The sequence below is a fragment of the Ceratotherium simum genome, chromosome 2, assembly GCF_057802395.1.
Source record: "Ceratotherium simum simum isolate JZ-2026a chromosome 2, ASM5780239v1, whole genome shotgun sequence".
NCBI lineage: Eukaryota > Metazoa > Chordata > Mammalia > Perissodactyla > Rhinocerotidae > Ceratotherium > Ceratotherium simum.
Genome location: NC_141901.1, coordinates 1,090,060 through 1,109,921, shown reverse-complemented (window position 1 = coordinate 1,109,921; position 19,862 = coordinate 1,090,060). Strand labels below are relative to the sequence as shown.

Genomic DNA, 19,862 nt, shown 5'->3' with positions numbered 1-19,862 from the left:
GATTGGTTGGTGTTTAAATGTTTTGATTAAAACATCTGGTGTCCAAGAGGAAAATAGTAATAGTAGTGGTTTTACAAAAATGATACCTGTGGCATGCACTGGTGTGCTGAACTGGGTGTTTAGGTTGGTCAGCTAGCTCTACCCCCAAGGACCTGCTCAGGTGATAGTGTTATCTGCATTTTACAGATGACTGAACGGGAGCTCAGAGAGATTGAGGGATTTGCTTAAGGACATAGCCAGTCAGCCTTTGATCTAGAATTTGAGCCCACGTTTGTTTGACTCCAAACCTTGTGCTACTCCCCCCAGGCAAGGCTGAATACAGTCTCTTAAATTGGTATAATATTTGTTAGTTTTCAGAGTGTTTTAATATAAATGATGTCATTTTTCATTACAACTACTCTGGAAAGTAGATTTGGTTCATTCATTCATCCTGTCAACAAACATTTACTGTCCTCACCAGTGCTCCCTGATGGCATGCCTCCACTCACAGAGAACATGGCCCTTGGAGGTGTGCCTGGGCCCTGTACCATCCTGGCTGGGGATTATGAAAATAGATTAAGGCAATCCTCTGCACTTAAGAAGCTGACTGCCTAGTGATACTTTACCCCATTTTACGAGAGGAAACTGAACCCCTGAGATGCCCCACAACTCCTAAGTTGCTAAAGCAGAGCCTAGGCTGAGAAACTGAAACCCCAAATGGAAGATGGAGGTCATGTGACCCTGTTCAAGCATTTTATGTAGAAGTTTTCAAAACTCTCCAGTGGTGAGTCATATTTCATGCTGGGAAATTTTATGGGGCCTCCAAGGGACTTTCATTTGTAAACAGTAGGAAGTGTTACCTACCTGCTGTGTTTCTAAGTGGTTTTGAGGTGTCACTGCAGTTCTGGACAAGTCCTAATGGACCTTTTAAAAGTTAGAACTTGAATCTGGCAAGAGTGTTTGTTAAGGAAATTTCTTGGCCAAATGGGGTAGAAATCGGAACCACCCTGAGGGAGTAGGAATGAGAGAGCTGGGGAGTCGGGGAAGAGAGGTTGCCCAGGGAGAAAAGAAACAAAAGAAGCCCAGGAGGCTGGGTTTTCTGAGTTCAAAGACAGGTGGCAAAAATGAAGTAACCTGACTTGCTGAGATTTGGGGACAAAGATTAGGTTGGACTTGAAAGGTCAAAAGTGAGGCAGCATTTTAAGTTGGGAGGTAATTCTGGTGGCTGGGACTTGCCTAAGAGAGATTTTTTTTTTTTTTTTGCTGGGAAGATTGTCCCTGAGCTAACGTTTGTGCCAGTCTTCCTCGATTTTGTATGTGGGACACCACCATAGCATGGCTACCAGTGAGTGGTGTATGTCTGTGCCCGGGAACTGAACCCAGGCCGCTGACGCGGAGTGTGCCAAACTTACCCACTGGGCCACAAGGCCAGTCCCTGGGACTTGTCTGAGATGTCTGATCAACAAACAACACTAGTGGCCTTCGCTGGGTCAGGCGAGGCACCAAGGCGCTGTGGCTACTGAGATGACAAAGGTGTGGATTGTGTCCTCAAGGACTTTACAGTCCAGCTAGGGAGGCAGACACGGAAACAAGTAATGACTGTGCACATGCAGTGTCTCAGGGACAGATGGAAAAGGGGAGGGGCAGGGCAGGCAGGGTGGGCTTCTCAAGGGGATATTTGAACTGAGTTTTCTTTTCTTTCTTTTTTCTTTTTTTTTTTTTGCTGAGGAAGATTTGCCCTGAGCTAACATCTGTTGCCAGTCCTCTTTTTTTTTTTTTTGCTTGAGGACACTTAGCCCTGAGCTAACATCTGTGCCAGTCTTCCTCTATTTTGTATGTGGGTTGCTGCCACAGCATGGCTGACAAGTGGTGTAGGTCCCCGTTGGGGATCTGAACCCGTGAACCCGAGCCACCAAAGCAGAGTGCACCGAACTTAACTACTAGGCCACGGGGCTGGCCCCTGAACTGAGTTTTAAGGTCAACCAGGACTCTGAGTTTTATTCTTAGTGCGATGGAGACGGGAAGGTTTTGAGAAATGGATTGCAGTGCTCCAGTTTGTGTTTTCAAAATCCTACTGGCTGCTGTCTGAAGCAAGAATGGAAGCAGAAGAGAAGGCTGTTGCTGTAGTCTAGAAGGGAAATGATAGTGCCTGGGGATGGTGAAAAGTGGTCCAATTCTGGATATCTTTTGAAGGTAGCTGACAGGATTTGCTGATGGAGTGGATGTGTTGTTGAGGGAAAAAGGAGTCAAGGCTGACTCCTAAGTTTGGGGCCTTGGCAACTGGGTGAAGAGGACTGTGGGGTGCTGCAGGGATGGGAAGACGGGCTTGGTGAGGCTGAATTAAGAGTTTTGTTGTGATCATGATAACTTTGAGATGTCTGGTAAACATCCAAGTGGAGAAATAGAATGGAATCTGAAGCCCAAGAGAGGGTCAGTGTGGAGTTCAGACGTGGAAGTCATCAGCATTTAGGGGCCGTTTAATGCCATGGAACGGGATGAGAAAACCTAGATTGGAGAGACTAGTAAAAAAGACATGGGCCCTGGCCGGCCAGTGGCATAGTGGTTAGGTTCGTGTGCTCTGCTTCGGTAGCCCAGGGTTCGCGGGTTCAGATCCCAGGTGCAGACCTACACACCACTCATCAAGCCATGCTGTGGCAGCATCCCACATACAAAATAGAGGAAGATTGGCAGAGATGTTAGCTCAGGTCTAATCTTCCTCACCAAAAAAAAGGATAAAAAAAAAGACATGGTGGACTGAGCTCTGATGCAGGCCAACATTTAGAGGAGGAAGAGCCACTGAGATTGTAGGTAAACCAAGAGAATGGTGCCTAGTGCCATGGGAGCCTAAAGAAAAGAAATATTGTTAATATCCTAGATCCACTCTAACAAAGCACCACAGACGGGGTGGCTTAAACAACAGAAATTTATTTTCTCACAGTTCTGGAGGCTAGAAGTCCAAGACCAAGGTGTCGGAAGGGTTGGTTCCTTCTGAGAGTTGAGAAGGAGGATCTGTCCCATGCCTCTCTCCTAGCTTCTGGTGGTCTGCTGGCAGTCTTTGGCGGTCCTTGGCTAGAAGACACATCACCCGGATCTCTGCCTTCGTGTTCACATATGTTCTCTCTGTGTACATGCATGTATGTCTGTGTCCAAATTTCCTCTTTGTATAAGGACACAGTCATACTGGATTAGGGCCCATCCTTAATGACCTCATCTTAACTTGCAAAGTATATCCAAATAAGGTCACATTATAACATGTACTGGGAGGCTAGGACTTTAACATCTTTTAGGGGAGCACAATTCAACCCACAACAACCAGAGAACTGGATTTGGTGACCTTGGTAAGAGCTGTTTGAATGAGTGGTGGGGATAAAAGCTACATGGAAGTAACTTAAAGAGAGAACAGGTGATGAGAAAGTGGAGACCACAGGCATAGACAACTCATGAGAAATTTTGTTGCAGTGGTGTAGAAACTTGGAGGGGCACCTATCTAGGGAGTTTTTTAACGTAGGTGGTATTAACCTATGTTAATGTGAGTGCTCTAGGAGCTTGAGAGAGAACATTGTATGTTACAGGAAAGAGGAGACGAGGGAGGCCAGAATTCCTTGAGTAGACATGAAGGGATAGGAGCCAGGAGGCTTCTTTGCTGGTAGTGGGATTGAAAGCAGAGTGTGTGGGTCCAGATGCAGGTAGTTTGGTGGGTTTGCTGGTGGAAAGATGAAGTTGTTTATGTTCAACTGTATCTATTTTCTCAGGGAAGTATGAGGTGTGATCATAAGCTGAGAATGTGTGCTTATGGGAGTGCTGGAAATTTGAATAAAGAAACATTGTGAAACAGTCTCAGACTGTAGAAGAAGCAGAGCTACTGGGGAACCAGGAGCGGGGCCTGGCATTGATGAGATTCGTGATCAGAAATATGAAGTCAGTCAGTCAGCATGGTTTTTCTCCTGCAGTGATTAGCTGCAAGGGTGTAGGCTCAGAATAAGTGGGTAGTTGGGCTTAACTAGGGCTGGAATTTGCCAGAGAACAATGCTGGTGTAGGAGAAGGGCAAGAGAATGAAGGGTCTTTGCAAGGGGGGTAGTTTTCTTTCTTTTTTTGCTGAGGAAGAGTTGCCCTGAGCTAACATCTGTTGCCAATCTTCCTATTTTTGTATGTGAGCTGATGCCACAGCATGGCCACTGACAGATGAGTGGTGTAGGCCTGCACCCAGGAACTGAACCCGGCCCCCAAAGCAGAGTGTGCCAAGCTTAACCACTAGGCCACCAGGGCTGGCCCACAAGGGGGGTAGTTTTAATACTAGATCATGGGATTCGTGCTAGGTAAGGAGGGTGAAGAATCACCAAAAAAGTGGAAATAGCAATGGTTTGAGGTGTCTGCGGGTTAAGTTGCTGACTGGGGATACCAGGGCAGGGCGTTGGAAGGATAGGAGGTGGTAGCCAGAGGGTGGGACACATAGAAATAAGATTTTGGAGGTGGTACTGACTCTGAAAAATGAAGTCAAAAGCTATGCACCCTTTACCTCAGGCCTGGCAAAGTCTTTTACAGTAAATGTAATTTACTGAGGTTTAAATTTTCTTCTGCCAAAATGCCAGTCAGCTTGCCGGTCCAAGGACTTATCTCCACCAGCATGTGTAGCCATGGCAACACGTGGTTATCTCTGTAAACAGAGCTGCTCTTCCTCTGCCCTCCAGTTGATAGCAGGCTGGAGGAGGGTGGTGTGCACCTTGTTTTCCTGTTGAGACTGACAAGGCAGTCACATATTCTTACAGCTTTCCCATACTTTATGACTGCATTTTTCCCCTTTAGAAGGTAAGAAAAATAAAAATTATGTATCCAATGACTAGAAAGGGAAGGGGAGGCTCATTCAGGAAAAGTTCTAAGAAATTTTTTAGGGGCATATGGTGTTAGTGACAAAGTTGGGAGTGGCATTCAAGACGCTTGGCCATAAAGAAGATGCTATTGTTTTATTTTATTTATTTATTTTTTTGTGAGGAAGATCAGCCCTGAGCTAACATCCATGCTAATCCTCCTCTTTTTGCTGAGGAAGACCGGCTCTCAGCTAACATCCATTGCCAATCCTCCTCCTTTTTTTCCCCCAAAGCCCCAGTAGATAGTTGTATGTCATAGTTGCACATCCTTCTAGTTGCTGTATGTGGGACACGGCCTCAGCATGGCTAGAGAAGCGGTGCGTTGGTGCACACCCGGGATCCGAACCCAGGCTGCCAGTAGCGGAGCGCACACACTTAACTGCTAAGCGACGGGTCCGGCCCCGAGATGCTATTGTTTTAAAGTATTATTATTCTTCTATTCATTCACCATGTACTGGTCACCTATTATGTGCCAGTCAACATGCTAGGTACATGGTCCCTAAACTTTTTGGTCTCAGGACCCCTTTACACACTTAAAAAGTATGGAGGACCCCAAAGAATTTATGTGGATTATATCTATTGATAGTTACTGTTTAGGAACTCAAAACAGGAATTTAAAAATATTTATTCATTTAAAAATAATAATCCCATTACATGTTAACATAAAAACATTTTTAATTAAAACTTATTTTTTAAAACAAAAATGTTTAGCAAGATAAGTGGCATTGTTTTACATTTTTCCCAAATGTCTTTTTTTTTTTTTTTTTTAAAGATCTTATTTATTCATTTTTTTCCCCCCAAAGCCCCAGCAGATAGTTGTATGTCATAGGTTCACATCCTTCTAGTTGCTGTACGTGGGACTCGGCCTCGCGCTGGACGGAGAAGTGGTGCCTCGGGGCGCGCCCAGGATCCGAACCCGGGCCGCCAGCATCAGAGCGCGCGTACTTGACCGCTAAGCCACAGAGCCGGCCCTCCAAATGTCTTTACTATCTGGCTTAACAGAAGTCAGCTGGCATCTCATGTCTGCTTCTGCATTCACTCTGTAGCCAGACCACATGTCATGTATCCTCTAGCAGACACATGTCTGTTGTACCCTCATGAGAGAAGAGGAGAGTGAAAAAGGAAAAGAACAGCTTAGTAGTAGTATAAAAATATTTTTGACCTTGAGGACTTTCTGAAAGGGCCTTAAAATGGGAGCCCTGGTGGTGCCCAGACCACACTTTGAGAAGCACTGTGCTAGGTATTGGGATACAGCCCTCAAGGAGCTGAGACCTGCAGGAGAGAAGATTTACAGGAATATAAAGTGTCATGTGTCAAGTGCTCTAATAGAGTATAATGGGAAGGTCAGCAAGGACTTCAAGAAGGAGTGGACATTTGAGTTGGACCTTGAAGCACGAGTAGATATGTAAGGGGAGGTGAGGGTTTCTTGGCTGAGGAACAGCATGAGTAAAGGCATGAAACAAGTCCAGTGTTCCTGGAACATAACACGCATGAATGGAAATTACTAAAGAGAAGGCTGGAAAAGGATGGTGGGAGGACAGGCTGTATGGAGCCTTTATTCTGCAGGCAATGGGAAAGAACTGTTAGCTGATAAATAAATACTAGCTGCCGTTTGTGCCCCTACTCTGTCTAGGTGAGGCACTATATTAGCAATTTCATTCTCTCACCAACCCATTGAAAGAGGAATTATTAGCCTCACTTTACAACCAAAGAAACTGAGGATTCAAGTAGGTAACTTGCATACTTGGATCTCTCTTCTATTATCAAACTGACTCCTATTATTAATCCTTTTGTTGGGGAGGAGGAGGAAGACCAGCTCTGAGCTAACATCCAATGCCAATCCTCCTCTTTTTGCTGAGGAAGACTGGCCCTGGGCTAATATCCATGCATATCTTCCTCTACTTTATATGGGACGCCACCACAGCATGGCTTGACAAGCGGTGGTGGCAAGCGGTGCCTTGGTGCGCACCCGGGATCCGAACCTGCGAACCCTGGACTGCTGCAGCAGATCATGTACACTTAACCGCTGCACCACCAGGCCGGCCCCTGTTATTAATCCATTTTTCTGAAGTTCTTAGGATTGAAAATGAGATATTTCCAGAAATATGGATAATAATATAAGAGATAAGCCTTACAAATTGAGGCCCCCTTAGTTTCCTAGAAGGAAGTTGGTTGTTCCTTGAACAGTCACGTGAAGCAGGAGGAGCTGCTGGCCTCCTCCTGGCTCCCAGAAGACCTTGCTGCTGTCCCCAGTGCTCCTGACGGCTACCCTCCCTCTATAACAGATGTCTGACTTCAGGGATGTCATTAGAAAGTTTAGCAGACATAAGGACATGCACTAAGACCAAACTCATAAGAGAATCAAATATAGCAGCTACAATTATCAGGCAAAATTTTTTCAAAGGATAATGGTCCGTGCTTCCTTCTTTAGGCGTTGTACCCTGTGGTTCTGGGGGCTGGGGATATAAATATGATTTGAATGTACTGCCTGCTGGGAGGCATTGAAGAGTGACCAGTTCTGGGGACTACGTTTCTTTCCTCCTCTGTAACTTCAGCGTGCCCCTCTGAAAGCGGATAGTCTGATGGGGACACCACCTGAGAAACACGAGCGCACGTTTTCGTGGGGGATGTGTGTGGGTTGGACGCTGCAAGACCTCAAAGCTAGATCCCAGGCACAGCTAAATAGCAATTTAGAAACCCTAAAACCGAGGGGGCAAGAACGCCTAAGTATGGGTCATTTTTCACTCCCATTATTACGCACTCCACACTTTTCGTGTCTCAATGCCAGACATGTATTTCTACAGCATTGTCCAACTCTTATTATACCAAGATCTCAGGTTGACGACCTTCTTAGCACTCAGCAATACTGGAACCCCGACGCATGCAAGTCTACGATAAGTGTAGACGCCTGGGTGCGTGTAAGGCCATTAAAATGGCTCGGGGGAATTCTCCGGTCACCTGGGAACGCCCCCGCCTCCTCCGGCCACTCCGGCGGGGGTGGGGGGGCGTCTCCTAGGAGCCCGCGGGGCGTGAGTGCGCACGCGCGGAGCCTGGGCCTGGCTGATGCAACGGCCCGCGCCGCCGACCGCAGAGAAAGGAAGCGGCCGGGCGCTGGGCGGGGCGGGAGGCGGCCACGCGGAAGAAGGACGCGCCCGCCCTGCGAGTGACGTTCGGCGCGGGCTGGTGGCGTCGGCGGCCGCCGTCTTCGCCTCGTCCCTGCGGCCATCTTGGGCTTCGCCTCTCCCCGCGCCCGCCCGCCCGCCCGCCGGCCGTCCGGGCGCTCAGGGGCGGTTCGCGCTCGGTGTCGTGGAAAGGTGCCGCCGCGGAGGCCGTCCATGGTGGCGAGGCCGGGCGCCGACTAGGACACCTTCCCGCAGCATGGACGTCGCCTCCGCCGCCGCGCCCCGCGCCCGCCGTGCCGGACCGGGACCCGCCCGCCGCCGCCGCCGCGGCCCTCTGCGGCTCCGCTGCTGGCCCGGGGAGCGGCCCGGGGCGCCCACGCCGCCGCTGGGCACGGCCCGCGCCGTCTAGGCCCTCGGAGCCGCGCCGCCGCTGAGCCCGCGTCCCCGGCAGACCGCGCGACGGCGATGGAGCCGGGCCGCCGCCTCCCGCCGCCCCTCGCCCTCCCTCGGCGCTCCCCGCGCGCGTCCGGGGACCCCGGCCCCGCGCACTCGCCGCCGCCCGAGGCTCGGGCCGGCTCCTGGAGGAAGGGGCTCGCCCAGCTTCTCGCGCCGCTGCCCGGCCTGCTGCACAAGCTGCTGGAGTGGAGCCGGCTCCTCGGCGGGATGCTTCCGGCCCGGTGGCTGGACTTGGCCGGGGGCCTCCGCGCCCTGAGAGCCCTGCGGGCGCGGGAGGAACCGGCTGCCCCCCCGACGCAGAAGTCCCTGAGCCCGCTGCGGCTCGGCACCCCCGACGGCGCGGCCGCCGGCCCCCTCGGCTGGCTGGAGGAGGGGCTGCCCTGGCCGAGCGCGGCCGCGGCCCTGGAACTGGAACTTCAAGCGCAGGGAAGAGCGTTGGACCCCGCCGCGCACGCCTTTCTCCTGCAGCCGCCGCTGTGGGGAGTGGAGCTGCTGCCAGGCAGCCTTCCGGCCCGTCTGCTCGCTGACCGCGATCTTGGCCCTCCGCCCTCCGGGCCTCCGAACCTCCAGCGCTTAAGCAATTTGGACGTCGTCTCCTGTTTGCTGAAGCTCTCCTATCTGGACGGCCTTCCCCGGGCAGAGCTCGGCTGTCAGAACATCGTCGGAGGTGGCGAGCCGGTGGGTTTCCAGACAGCGACCCCTGAGAGCGGCTACCTGTCTGAGAACCTTTCTCGTCCCCGGCCCCTGAATGCAGACGTCACTCAGGCCTCGTGGCAGCGGTGTCCCCCACTTTCTAGAGAAGGCCTGCCGGAAATCCACCATCTTCGTATGAAACGGCTGGAATTCCTTCAGCAGGCTAACAGGGGGCAAGAGTTACCCACCCCCGAACAAGATCATGGCTACCACAGCCTGGAGGAGGAACACGGCCTGCTCCGGATGGACCTGAAACCCTGCGAAGATGGGCCCACGCGCTGTGTCCACCCTGCTGGAGCCGTTCCCGGAGCCGCCCCGGAGCCCACTGAGGAAGAAGTAGAATTGTTGACTAAAGGGGTTCCACTTGCCTTGGAAAGACAGTGCCCTTCGGAAAGCTGTCCATCTGGTGAGGAACCTATGGAACAAGAGCCTTCAGAGGACCAAAGAAGTGTGGTTGACTCCTCAGACATAGAAGATGACCTTCCCGCTTCCGCCAGACCAGCGTGTAGTAACAGATTGATAGATTACATTTTGGGAGGTGGATCCAGTGAGGTGGAAACAGGTTCTGATTCCGAAGGTGAGGATTGGGAGGAGGAGGCTGAGGATGATGGTTTCGATAGTGATAGCTCGCTCTCAGAATCAGACCTTGAACTAGACTCCGAAGGGCTTCACCTTTGGAACTCCTTCTACAGTGTAGATCCTTATAATCCCCAGAACTTCACAGCAGCAATTCAGACTGCTGCCAGAATTGTTCCTGGAGACCCTCCTGACTCAGAGAAGGATTTGTCTGACAAGTCCTCTGTAGAGACTTCTCCCCAGACTGGAAGCCTTCCTGAGTCTCCTGGCGATAATTCTGGGGAGGAAGATGACTGGGAATCTAGTGCAGATGAAGCAGAAAGTCTCAAACTCTGGAACTCTTTCTGTAATTCCGATGACCCCTACAACCTTTTAAATTTTAAGGCTCCTTTTCAGACATCAGGGAAAAATTGGAAAGGCTGTCATGACTCAGAGAGGCCATCTGAGTCCACTGTGGCCATTTCTGAGTGTCACGCCTTACTTTCCTGTAAGGTGCAGCTGTTAGGGAGCAGAGAATGTGACTGTCCAGACTTGTTACAGGGTGGGGTTCTTTCTGGAGCAAGACACACGCATATCAAGAGAAAAAAGGTTTGTTTGTTTCTTTTAACCTGCCTAATAATTTGTACTGACTGTTTTGATATGGTTGAATATAGCAACATGACTTATATATAGCAAATATGCAGCAATGCATATTTTTGAAGAAGGCCTCCAAGCTTTTTAAAGCCATATACTTGGATTGAGTAATGACCCTCTTGTTTTCCCTCATGTAAGGTGTTCCTTTCTAAATCGAAGATGCCAGTGTGTAGATGTTAGCAGGAAAGTGCCATTTTCATTTGGGTTGTCAGCTTTGAGCTATTTGCCTAGAAGCTTCAACTTTTCACTTTTTTAAGGAACAGAAAAATTAAACCTTGTGTATACACGACTTAATTTTTCTAGAGATTGGGAATGGCTTATTATAGCCATAGAGTTTTACAGTGGTGTTAAATGTGTTATGTCGTTTGCAGACACTTAGTATTTTATTTACATGGTAAGTGTCTTTGTTCCTGTCCATTAGAGCCCAAAAGGATGATGGTACCAAATAGCAAGTCAGATTTATCTGGTTTTTGCCATGAAAGGAAATATTAATTTCAGTATTGAAAACTTTTGGACATGTACATGATTGTGCTTCATAGTCAAAAACAATACAGGAAACAGTGTTGCCTTTTCTTATGAATGCAGTACTAGTTATCGTTGGCCAACTGCAGGTTAATAATGGTATGTAAACAGTGATGGTCGCTTACTTGGTTTATCTTGAGTAGTTGCTTCCTGTTCCCAGGCTAGTCTTAAAACTTCATGGAGTGTTTTACTCTTAACACATTGTCAGTCTTACTTTGGGAGTCTTTTGAATTGCTTTATTTTTTTCCTCTATTGTTTATTCAGCTAAAGTTATTAATTGGAGAGAAGTCCTTCCAAACTCATAGGGTATCTTTTGTTGCGGAGGGGCCTTTCTTTACTTACTTGTACTGTTTTTTGGAAAGAGAAAGGAGTGAGTGAATTATTATTGATCTCAAATTCTGCACCATCAGGGAGTTTCAAGTAGTCGGTACTGTAATCCATTGGTCCCTAAGGGCCAGCTTAATACTTTGAAACTATTCCTGGGGTATTAAATGTCTCTAAGTGGTGGTAATCTTACGTCTTACCGGTAGAAGCAGAATAAGTCATGTTAAAAATTAAATTTTAGTTCATACTTCTGTAAGTGCCATCATAAAAGAGCTTTTCTCTATCTTTTTAAGGGCCCCCTGACAAAATGACCTGTTTAGTGACTAGGTAAGGAACCAAGTGGGGCGATGGAATGAGCACTTGGCATCTGGAGACCTGTGTTCCCTACTCCTGACTGGTTAGGGCCAAGAGACTTGGGAAGACAGCCAGGCGTGGGAAGTACTTGACCTCTCATGGCCTTGATTCACTCCCTTATCTGATGGGAATAGTAATAATATCTGTTGTATGAGTTAGTTGCATGATTTAAATGAGATGAATAAATAAAACTTAATAATTCGTTGTTTTGCCTTTAAATGGTAGCTCTTATTGCTCAGGGACCTCAGGCCAGTCTCTTGTCTCATTTGAGCTTGCTCATTGAGTAAAAATGAGATGAGTCAAGTAGATGTGAGTACTACTATGAACTAGAAGCAACATTTATAAAAGATTATGTCTAAAATATGGTAAAGTTATTTGGCAGCCTCTAACTACGTGCCATTCTTTTAGGTCTATGGGAATAGTGGGTAGTGCCTAATTCTTAGAATGAGGTCTTCAGATATGGGAGTCTAAAATGCCTTGTGTCCTGGCATAACAGCGCAGCTTGTGGAGCCAGACTCGGTTTGGATCCTGGTTACACCACGCAGGAGCTGTGTGATTTGAACAAGTCAGTTCACCTCTCTACCTTTGTTTTTGCTTATCTGTACAATGGAGATGGTAATAGTACATACCCAATAGGGTTGATACGAGGATTAAATGAGATAAAAATTGTAAAGTACTTTGAAAAGAGCCTGGCGTATGGTAAACACTGTATATATGTTTGTTATTATTATTTATCTTAGTGACACGATGAATGAGGAACACTAGAATGCAATATCTAGTAAGGTGTTACTACCTACTAATTGTTCTCAGGGGATTTCTTTGCCTGATGTAAAGGGAATAAAAGTAGTAGGCCACGGTGGGATTAGCTGATGTAACTACTGAACATACTTTAAAGCAAGTATTTACTTTTGGAGTTGGATATCTTAGAAAGAAACTTATATATTAGAAATTAATTAGGGATTAAAAGGGACTGTCACTCATTACATGTGATCATGTATATTATAATATTCACAATTTCATGTATATGTAGTGATAGCATATTGAGGAGGAATACAAAGAGGGTTTTTATCTTAACTACAGAGTCGCTTATAGTAACATAGCCTTGAAGATATGGTAATTTTGCTGCACCTTAGTGTTTACTAAGTAACTTTCTCTTCTATATTCTGATTACAAAAGTAATAATATAAGAATAATACTGGGGCCAGCCCGGTTGTGTAGTGGTTAAGTCCGGTACACTCTGCTTTGGTGGCCCAGGTTTGCGGGTTCAGATCCCGGGCGCTGACCTACACTACTTGTCAAGCCATGCTGTGGCGGCGACCCACATACAAAATAGAGGAAAGATTGGCACAGATGTTAGCTCAGGGCCAGTCTCCCTCACACACACACACACACACACACACACACACACACACACACACAAAAGAATACTACGTGTTCATGGTTCAAAAGTTGGAAAGCACTGAAAAGTGAAAATTTTTTAAAAGGAAGAATAGAAATAAGTGGAGATCTTATTAAAGGTCTTAAAGGTTTTGTGTTGAAATGAAAGCATTATGTTCCAGGGATATATTTTTGTAATACTTTGTTTGGAAACATTTGTCATTTTGGAAGAAGAGTATCACAAAACTGTATTTCCCTATGGATTAAAAAAAAGTAAGGATTAATATCAGGAAAATTTCAGTTGACCATGTGGATTTATTTTATTAACACCAAAAGCCAACGGGAGGGGGCTAGGATGACAGATTTGGGACAGGACTGTGTGTGTGTGTGTGTGTGTGTGTGTGTGTAAGCAAGAAATTAAGAAGGCATTTGCCCATTTTATTCAGATGCCATCTAGTCAGTCAGAACTTATTCTTTCTTTTTTTACTTCTGTTATACTTGAGACCAGATATTCCTGTAAGATATGTGATATTCTTAAAGAATTAGTAGCATAAAGGGTTAATTACTCAATGATGATTGTAAGATCCTAGAGCTTGATTAAAATTAGTCTTTGTTTTTATAGGTAACCTTCTTTGAAGAAGTTACTGAGTATTATATAAGTGGTGATGAGGATCGCAAAGGCCCATGGGAAGAATTTGCGCGGGATGGATGCAGGTTCCAGAAACGAATTCAAGAAACAGAAGATGCTATTGGATATTGCTTGACATTTGAGCACAGAGAAAGAATGTTTAATAGACTCCAGGAAACATGCTTCAAAGGACTTAATATTTTTGAGCAATGTTAAGATGGTTTGACAGCCTCTAGCCCTAGCATACACTACCTCTTACTTGAGAGGTTTCTTTTAAAAACAAAAATTGGCAGCTGTCCTTTGACTTGTTTTTAGAGGGTATGCACCTTGGATCCAATAACCTAGTTTAATATTTTTTGGCAACATGTCCTGCTCAGAAATATCCAGGTTTAAAGCAAGCCCTGATAATGAAGGGTGAGATGGTGTCATTTCTAATCCTCCTGTTTTTGATTTAGATGGATGTGTTTTTGAATGCCATTTGCTTGCTTGGGTGAAAAGGGGACCTTTTGAAGTGTAATTTTGCACTTTCAAAACTTATTTTCTTGGGCAACAATATTTATAGGGTTCAGAGCCCATTTTCGATTCTAATTTAAATTGTGTACCCATCTAAAAATTTTGGGCTCTTCCCCCACCCCAACATTCTGAAATTAGTGGGCTTTTTTGTTTTCTCTATATATTTTTTTCAGTGATGTGGCCCTTCTACCTTAAGGCTAAGAAAATAATCTTGTATATGCTACCAACTTAAAGTATATTATCTTGTGCCACTTTTTTTTTTCCTTCTAAATGACTTTGGTTGAAAATATGTGGTGGGTTTTTATTTCTAGTTTAATTTCTACCTATTTCCAAGGACTGCCACAAAACCTGCATGTGCAGTACTCTGCTACTTTGGGAAAGCTGCATCTTTCTGCCAAATTTTGACGTCTAATATATTTAACTTCTGTGCAGACTTTTTTGGAGAGGGTTCTGTATATGTTATTGTAGTTCCTAGTTGAATGGTTCTTTGTATCTTGCAACAGGTAGAAATTGTTGTAAAAGACTCCAGAAAGTAATAATTGCATCATAGGCATTTGTTTTTTAAACTTAAAAGCCTAGAATTTTCCTAGAAAGAAGATAGGAGACATCTCAGAGCAATTTGGTTTTGTTGTATATGCTCTCAGCAGAAAACCAGTGTTATTAATACCATGCCTCAGCACTGTCACTTTTAAAACCTGTCAGGGTGACACTAAACTTGGAGATGGGCAGTTCTGAATTTTCCAGTTTGAAATGTAAGATACAGACTTCAGTCAGTATCCAAGTTTATTGTGTTCTACTATTGTAATAATGAGAGAAGTAATGGCAAGTCTGTACTTTGAGGAAGGGATAGAACTATAGATTTAACAACTAGAAAGTCTTAATATCTTTAGCCCAAAGTTTACTTTTGAATCGAAGTTTCTGCAGTGACTGGTTGTGCTTGGTTTATTTGGTTAGTTCTCCATGTGTGCATCTGTGAGGTTGAGGGAATGTTAACCAGCATCTAGTGGTCTGTTTCTGTTCCACGCACCTCCTGTCACAGGTAATGGACAGCCTGAGTAGAAAGATGACTGATTTTGACCTTGTCTCTGTGGGAACCAAGTTTTCATGAGAGGTGCTTGAAGGGCTACTACCTCAGTTTATAATCTACCTGGTCGTTGTTTTCTTTCTTTCTGGTTTGCTCTAAGAACTGCCTCCAGTGTTAATGTGTATATTCCATATGTAAACACACTGAGAGTGCTCAACATGAAGGCTGGTCAGATTTTCACAGAGCCCATATTCAGCATGTTCTGGGCACCTCCACGTTAGGTAGTCACAGGGGATGAGCCTGTGGAGGGTGGTGTAACACTGTGGAAACGGGCTAGTTTCAAGCACTAGCTGTGTCAGTGAGAAGGCAGGCGTCTTTCGCCTTGAAAAAAGCTTTCTGAAAATGTGTAGGCATTCTTTTAAAACCAGGCTAAAGTATACTTTTATTTCAGAGACTTAGGTTGTGTTTTGTGTTTCTGAAATCTGGGACCTCTGCATATTTGAAAATAGTGGGATATCTTTACATTTATAGGAATTTGGGAAATTGTTCCCTGGGATTCCAGCCTCACTACCAAATGAGTAAAAGCTTGATTAAAAGTTCTCCTATTTACTACCCTCTTTTTTTTTTTTTTTTCTTGTGAGGAAGATCAGCCCTGAGCTAACATCCATGCCAATCCTCCTCTTTTTTAGCTGAGGAAGACTGGCCCTGGGCTAACATCCGTGCCCATCTTCCTCCACTTTATATGGGAGGCCGCCACAGCATGGCCTGACAAGCAGTGCATTGGTGCACGCCCGGGATCCGAACTCGGGCTGCCAGCAGCGGAGCATGCGCACTTAACCGCTACACCACGGGGCTTGCCCCTACTACCCTCCTTTAAAGGAAGTGATCAGACGATGAGAAGGACAGAAAGGACCATTTTACATTGGACTGAGGAGAAAAACAAAATTCTTGTCATTTTCATCAAATCTTAGTTGTTAGAACAAAGTTAAACCCCCACAATCTTAGAAAATCCTTGGAAGTTTTAATTGAACATTTTACACACTTAAAGTCTTGCAATGGTGCTTTAAGTATCAATGTAGCATGTGAAAGGCTTTGTACAGACAGGTAAAATTACCTTTTCTGATTGTTGAAATGTGATAACAGCACCTCTTCATCTTTAACTTGAAATCAAAACTATCAGATTTTATTTTTTTATAATTTAAGGAAGGTGGTTAGCAGAAGAGAAGACTTCTAAATTGGCTTCTACAGATCCAATGATTTAAAAGTAACCAGTTTGTTGGGATTTTATAGCTAAAATTATATTTGTGTATATAACTTAACTAATCTGTAAATTGTAATAAATATATTTGCAATTATTAAATGTTACATGATATCTTGGTTCAACTTTATATTGTATGTTTCATAGTATTTTACATGGATTTTGGAATTACTGAGCAGGATTTTCAGGATTAAATCAGGTATTTTTATAGAAGCACTATAAATTTAGAGATACTGGACAAATTTCTGTGGTTTAAAGGGTTATGTGACATGTGAATTGCACCTCAGCTAATTGGAGGGGAATGGTAAAGGGGTAAATATTGTAATTACCAACCACAGTTTAGTAATAGAAAGGAGAATTTGGTTCTTAGAAAATGAAATGCCCTTTTTAGAGACGGGATTTGATTCTACGATTGGCCCCAGCCACCCACTTCTGCTGCAAAAAAGACAGTAAAGTAAACAGAGTCTTCACAGAAGCAGTCAAATTCAGATGCTGGGGTTAGTGTAGTGTTGCCCCTAAGGAGCAGGGAAATCCTCTGCTTCTCTGTTTTGTGCATTATTATTAATGATGGCCATGATATTGTAAGTCATGATGTTCTCCCATTTATAATATTGAATGAATATGATGGTGATATCAGAAAAAACAAACTTTTTACCCTGAAAAAAAAGACAAACATTTGGGTTATGGCAAGCCTATTAATGGGTTAAGGCATAGCAGCATTTTTCATTTAGGCATTTGGATCTTCCTAGCTAATGAAGAAAAATTGCCAAAGGTACATTGTTGCACTGGAAGGAAAGAAACTAACGTTTAGTTGTAGATAATCAATGTTTAGTACAAATTGAGTTGACAGCCCCAAGGTTATACTTTTCTTACCATCTTGGGTTTAATTGAAGCATTTTTGGCTGTTTATCCCCAGAAAGGTATATGAAAATAGCCATATTCACATCAAGCCAGATTTGTTGCTATCACTATCCTGATATCCTATAGAAATTGTGCTTTTTCCCCTACTTTAGTTCAAAGTTTAAAGCAAATATTTGCTGATCTCAGGAATTTTGATAGTTACCTGTGGAATTTGGTGGTCTCATTTGGAGACTTCCTTTGGACTCTGTACTTTTAAAAAAACAAAAGTGGAAATGTCTTCATTTTTTCTCTTAAAAATACATATTTATAAAATGAGCTAATATAGAGATATACGAAGGCATTCTTGGTACATTCTAAAAGATAAGTATGCTGCCCAGGGTGGCTTTTTGAGGTGAGAGACAATTTCTTTTTATGTATATAAAGAGGTTTTGGTATTTCTTCATTTAACTGCTTATGGCACAAATGTTAGCTATTTGGAATCTTTCTACATGGGTAATTAGGATTCTTTCCTTATAGGCTTAGTTGAATGCTTTGTGATCAATAGAAAACACTTGTCTTTTTCTTCCTGGGTTTGCTCCAGCAAGACTGTTCATGTCGGTGAGTTATGGCTTCAGAAGACAAAGGCAGCATGATATCAAGATCTATAATAATAGGTGTAATAAATAGGATAAATCTCTTCTTTTTTTTTTTTTTTGTGAGGAGATCAGCCCTGTGCTAACATCTGCCTATCCTCCTCTCTTTTTGCCGAGGAAGACTGGCCCTGGGCTAAGGTCTGTGCCCATCTTCCTCCACCTTATATGGGACGCCGCCACAGCATGGCTTAGCCAAGCAGTGTGTCGGGGCGTGCCCGGGATCGGAACCCGCGAACCCCGGGCTGCCACAGCAGAGCATGCACACTTAACCGCTTGCGCCACCAGGCCAGCCTGGGAGAAGTCTCTTCTAATCCTGTTCACTTTGAGGATTCATCCAGCAAGATCCATAATGCTTTCAATTAATACACTTTAGTGACAGGTTTGACCTCAGGGAATTGAAAGAGAAATCATTATACATGTGGCGTGTAGAACATGTATGGCTGTAGCAATTTGAGTCACATCACTGTTTTACCATTGGCAGACTCCTTAATCTCATCAGGGAAAGATAGAGGAAAGTAGGTTCATGGAAAGTGGGTTGCTTGACCCATGGGGAGGGTACCCTAGAGATCTACTGAGACGTAAAGTCTAGAAAGCTGAACTGCAAAGGAAGCAGCTTTGGAGCCATTTCTCATGTTTTGTTCTTTTAATCTTTTACCCTTCCCTTTGTCTCAGTACTATCATTTTCTTCCAGTGTCCTCCTGCCTCTGCTGAATGTTTTATTTTCACTACTGTTTTATAGATCCTGCCCTAGAGGAAGAAGGATGAGGACCTTCATAGCGAAAGAACAGCACAGTTGCCAGAGGTGTGTGCTCATTAGAGATACCATCTGTCAAGAAGAAGGGACCTCACAGAGCTCTTAACTCTCCAGAGCTCAGTGCACGTTTCTCCACCAAAACGTCTGGTTAACATATACACTTTGAGACTGGATTAACTTGCAGAAGCATCCCAGAGATGTTCAGGTCAAAGGAGGAGGTGATAGTAAGGCTGGATTATACTGCTTTGAGTTGAGCCTGTTTTTCTTAAAGGAGTTCGTACTTAGGCTCTGAAGGGAAAAACCAGAGGGGAGTCCCAAAAGAATTGTGAAAAAGGCTTATCTGGATATATGATGTGGAAAGGTTGTTTTTAAAAACAGGTTTCACCATGAGTAGACTAGCTCCTCTTTGGATCTCAAACACTCCCTCCAAGAGATCCCTCAGCACCCTATCCCCACCCCTCCTTGCCCTTTCATGTCACCTTTTAAAATTACGTTCACTCTAACTTCATCTTAACATTTTTACTTGTTTCTTGTCTGCTGCCACCCTCACTAGTCTGTAAACTCTGACAGCAGAGATCTTGTGTGTCTTGTTTATCCTATATGGAGCCTAGAACTGTGCCTGACAACATTATGAAGAGTCAACAGATATTTGTTGAATAAGTTAATAACTTAAAATCACCTCTCATATACCTTTACTGAGATTTCATCAGTACAGCCAAGATGAGAACCAAATGTGCCACAGTCATAGATGATGTAGAATCACAGAACTGGAAGGTCCTTAGAGAGAAGTTGCAGTAAGCTTGTAGAGTTTGTAGGATGTAAGTACAAATTTCAATTTGGTTAGGGATACCACATCAATTAATTTGAGTGTCATTAATAAAGTGCATGTTAATTTGTGAATTTCATATGTGAGCAAATCAGCTGGGACCTTTCTTTTCCAGAATTAATATTCCGTATTGGAGTACCCACCACACCAGAGGTTTCAGTTCTTTTTGGCAAAAGAGTGGCTTTGGGTTTCTAGAGATGCTCTGTTGATTCCACCAGATGGCGTTACTTACCATCTCGGAGTGCCTGATGGATCCCTGTTATTACTAATCTGATGGCTGTTGCTGGCTTGGAGGTCGTTTTGTAACATGCTGGAAAATGGCCCTGCCCTGCCCACTCCAGGGCTACCTGGCCCATTGTGACTCCACCTTTTTGTGGTAACTACCCAGAAGTGGGGGCAGTGCCTCATGGGAGAGCCAAGATTTGTATTTGAACCAAACAGTTCTTCCTGATCTAGACGGAGGG

General features: G+C 44.7%; 1 protein-coding gene across 5 annotated transcripts; it reads left to right on the top strand.

Annotated features, from left to right (window-relative positions):
• The first annotated feature begins 8,002 nt into the window (after window positions 1-8,002).
• PPP1R15B (protein phosphatase 1 regulatory subunit 15B) lies at window positions 8,003-19,472 on the top strand. Of its 5 annotated transcripts, XM_087436954.1 has the most exons (3): window positions 8,010-10,280; window positions 11,465-11,498; window positions 13,525-13,650. In XM_087436954.1, the coding sequence occupies exons 1-2, from the start codon at window positions 8,433-8,435 to the stop codon at window positions 11,480-11,482; spliced, it is 1,866 nt and encodes a 621-aa protein (XP_087293080.1). In that variant the 5' UTR covers window positions 8,010-8,432; the 3' UTR covers window positions 11,483-11,498; window positions 13,525-13,650. The 5 variants fall into 5 exon arrangements, with proteins under 5 accessions (XP_087293092.1, XP_087293098.1, XP_087293080.1 ...); XM_087436966.1 differs by lacking the exons at window positions 11,465-11,498; window positions 13,525-13,650 and adding an exon at window positions 18,558-19,472 and having other exon boundaries at window positions 8,003-9,693; XM_087436972.1 differs by lacking the exon at window positions 11,465-11,498 and having other exon boundaries at window positions 8,005-9,693; window positions 13,525-13,694.
• Window positions 19,473-19,862: the final 390 nt, after the last annotated feature.

Excerpts from the sequence above, each read along its gene's own strand:
- PPP1R15B (XM_087436948.1), top strand. The coding sequence starts at position 8,433 with ATGGAGCCGGGCCGCCGCCTCCCGCCGCCCCTCGCCCTCCCTCGGCGC. Across the intron at positions 10,281-13,524 it reads CGCATATCAAGAGAAAAAAG|GTAACCTTCTTTGAAGAAGT; the intron begins GTTTGTTTGTTT and ends TTGTTTTTATAG.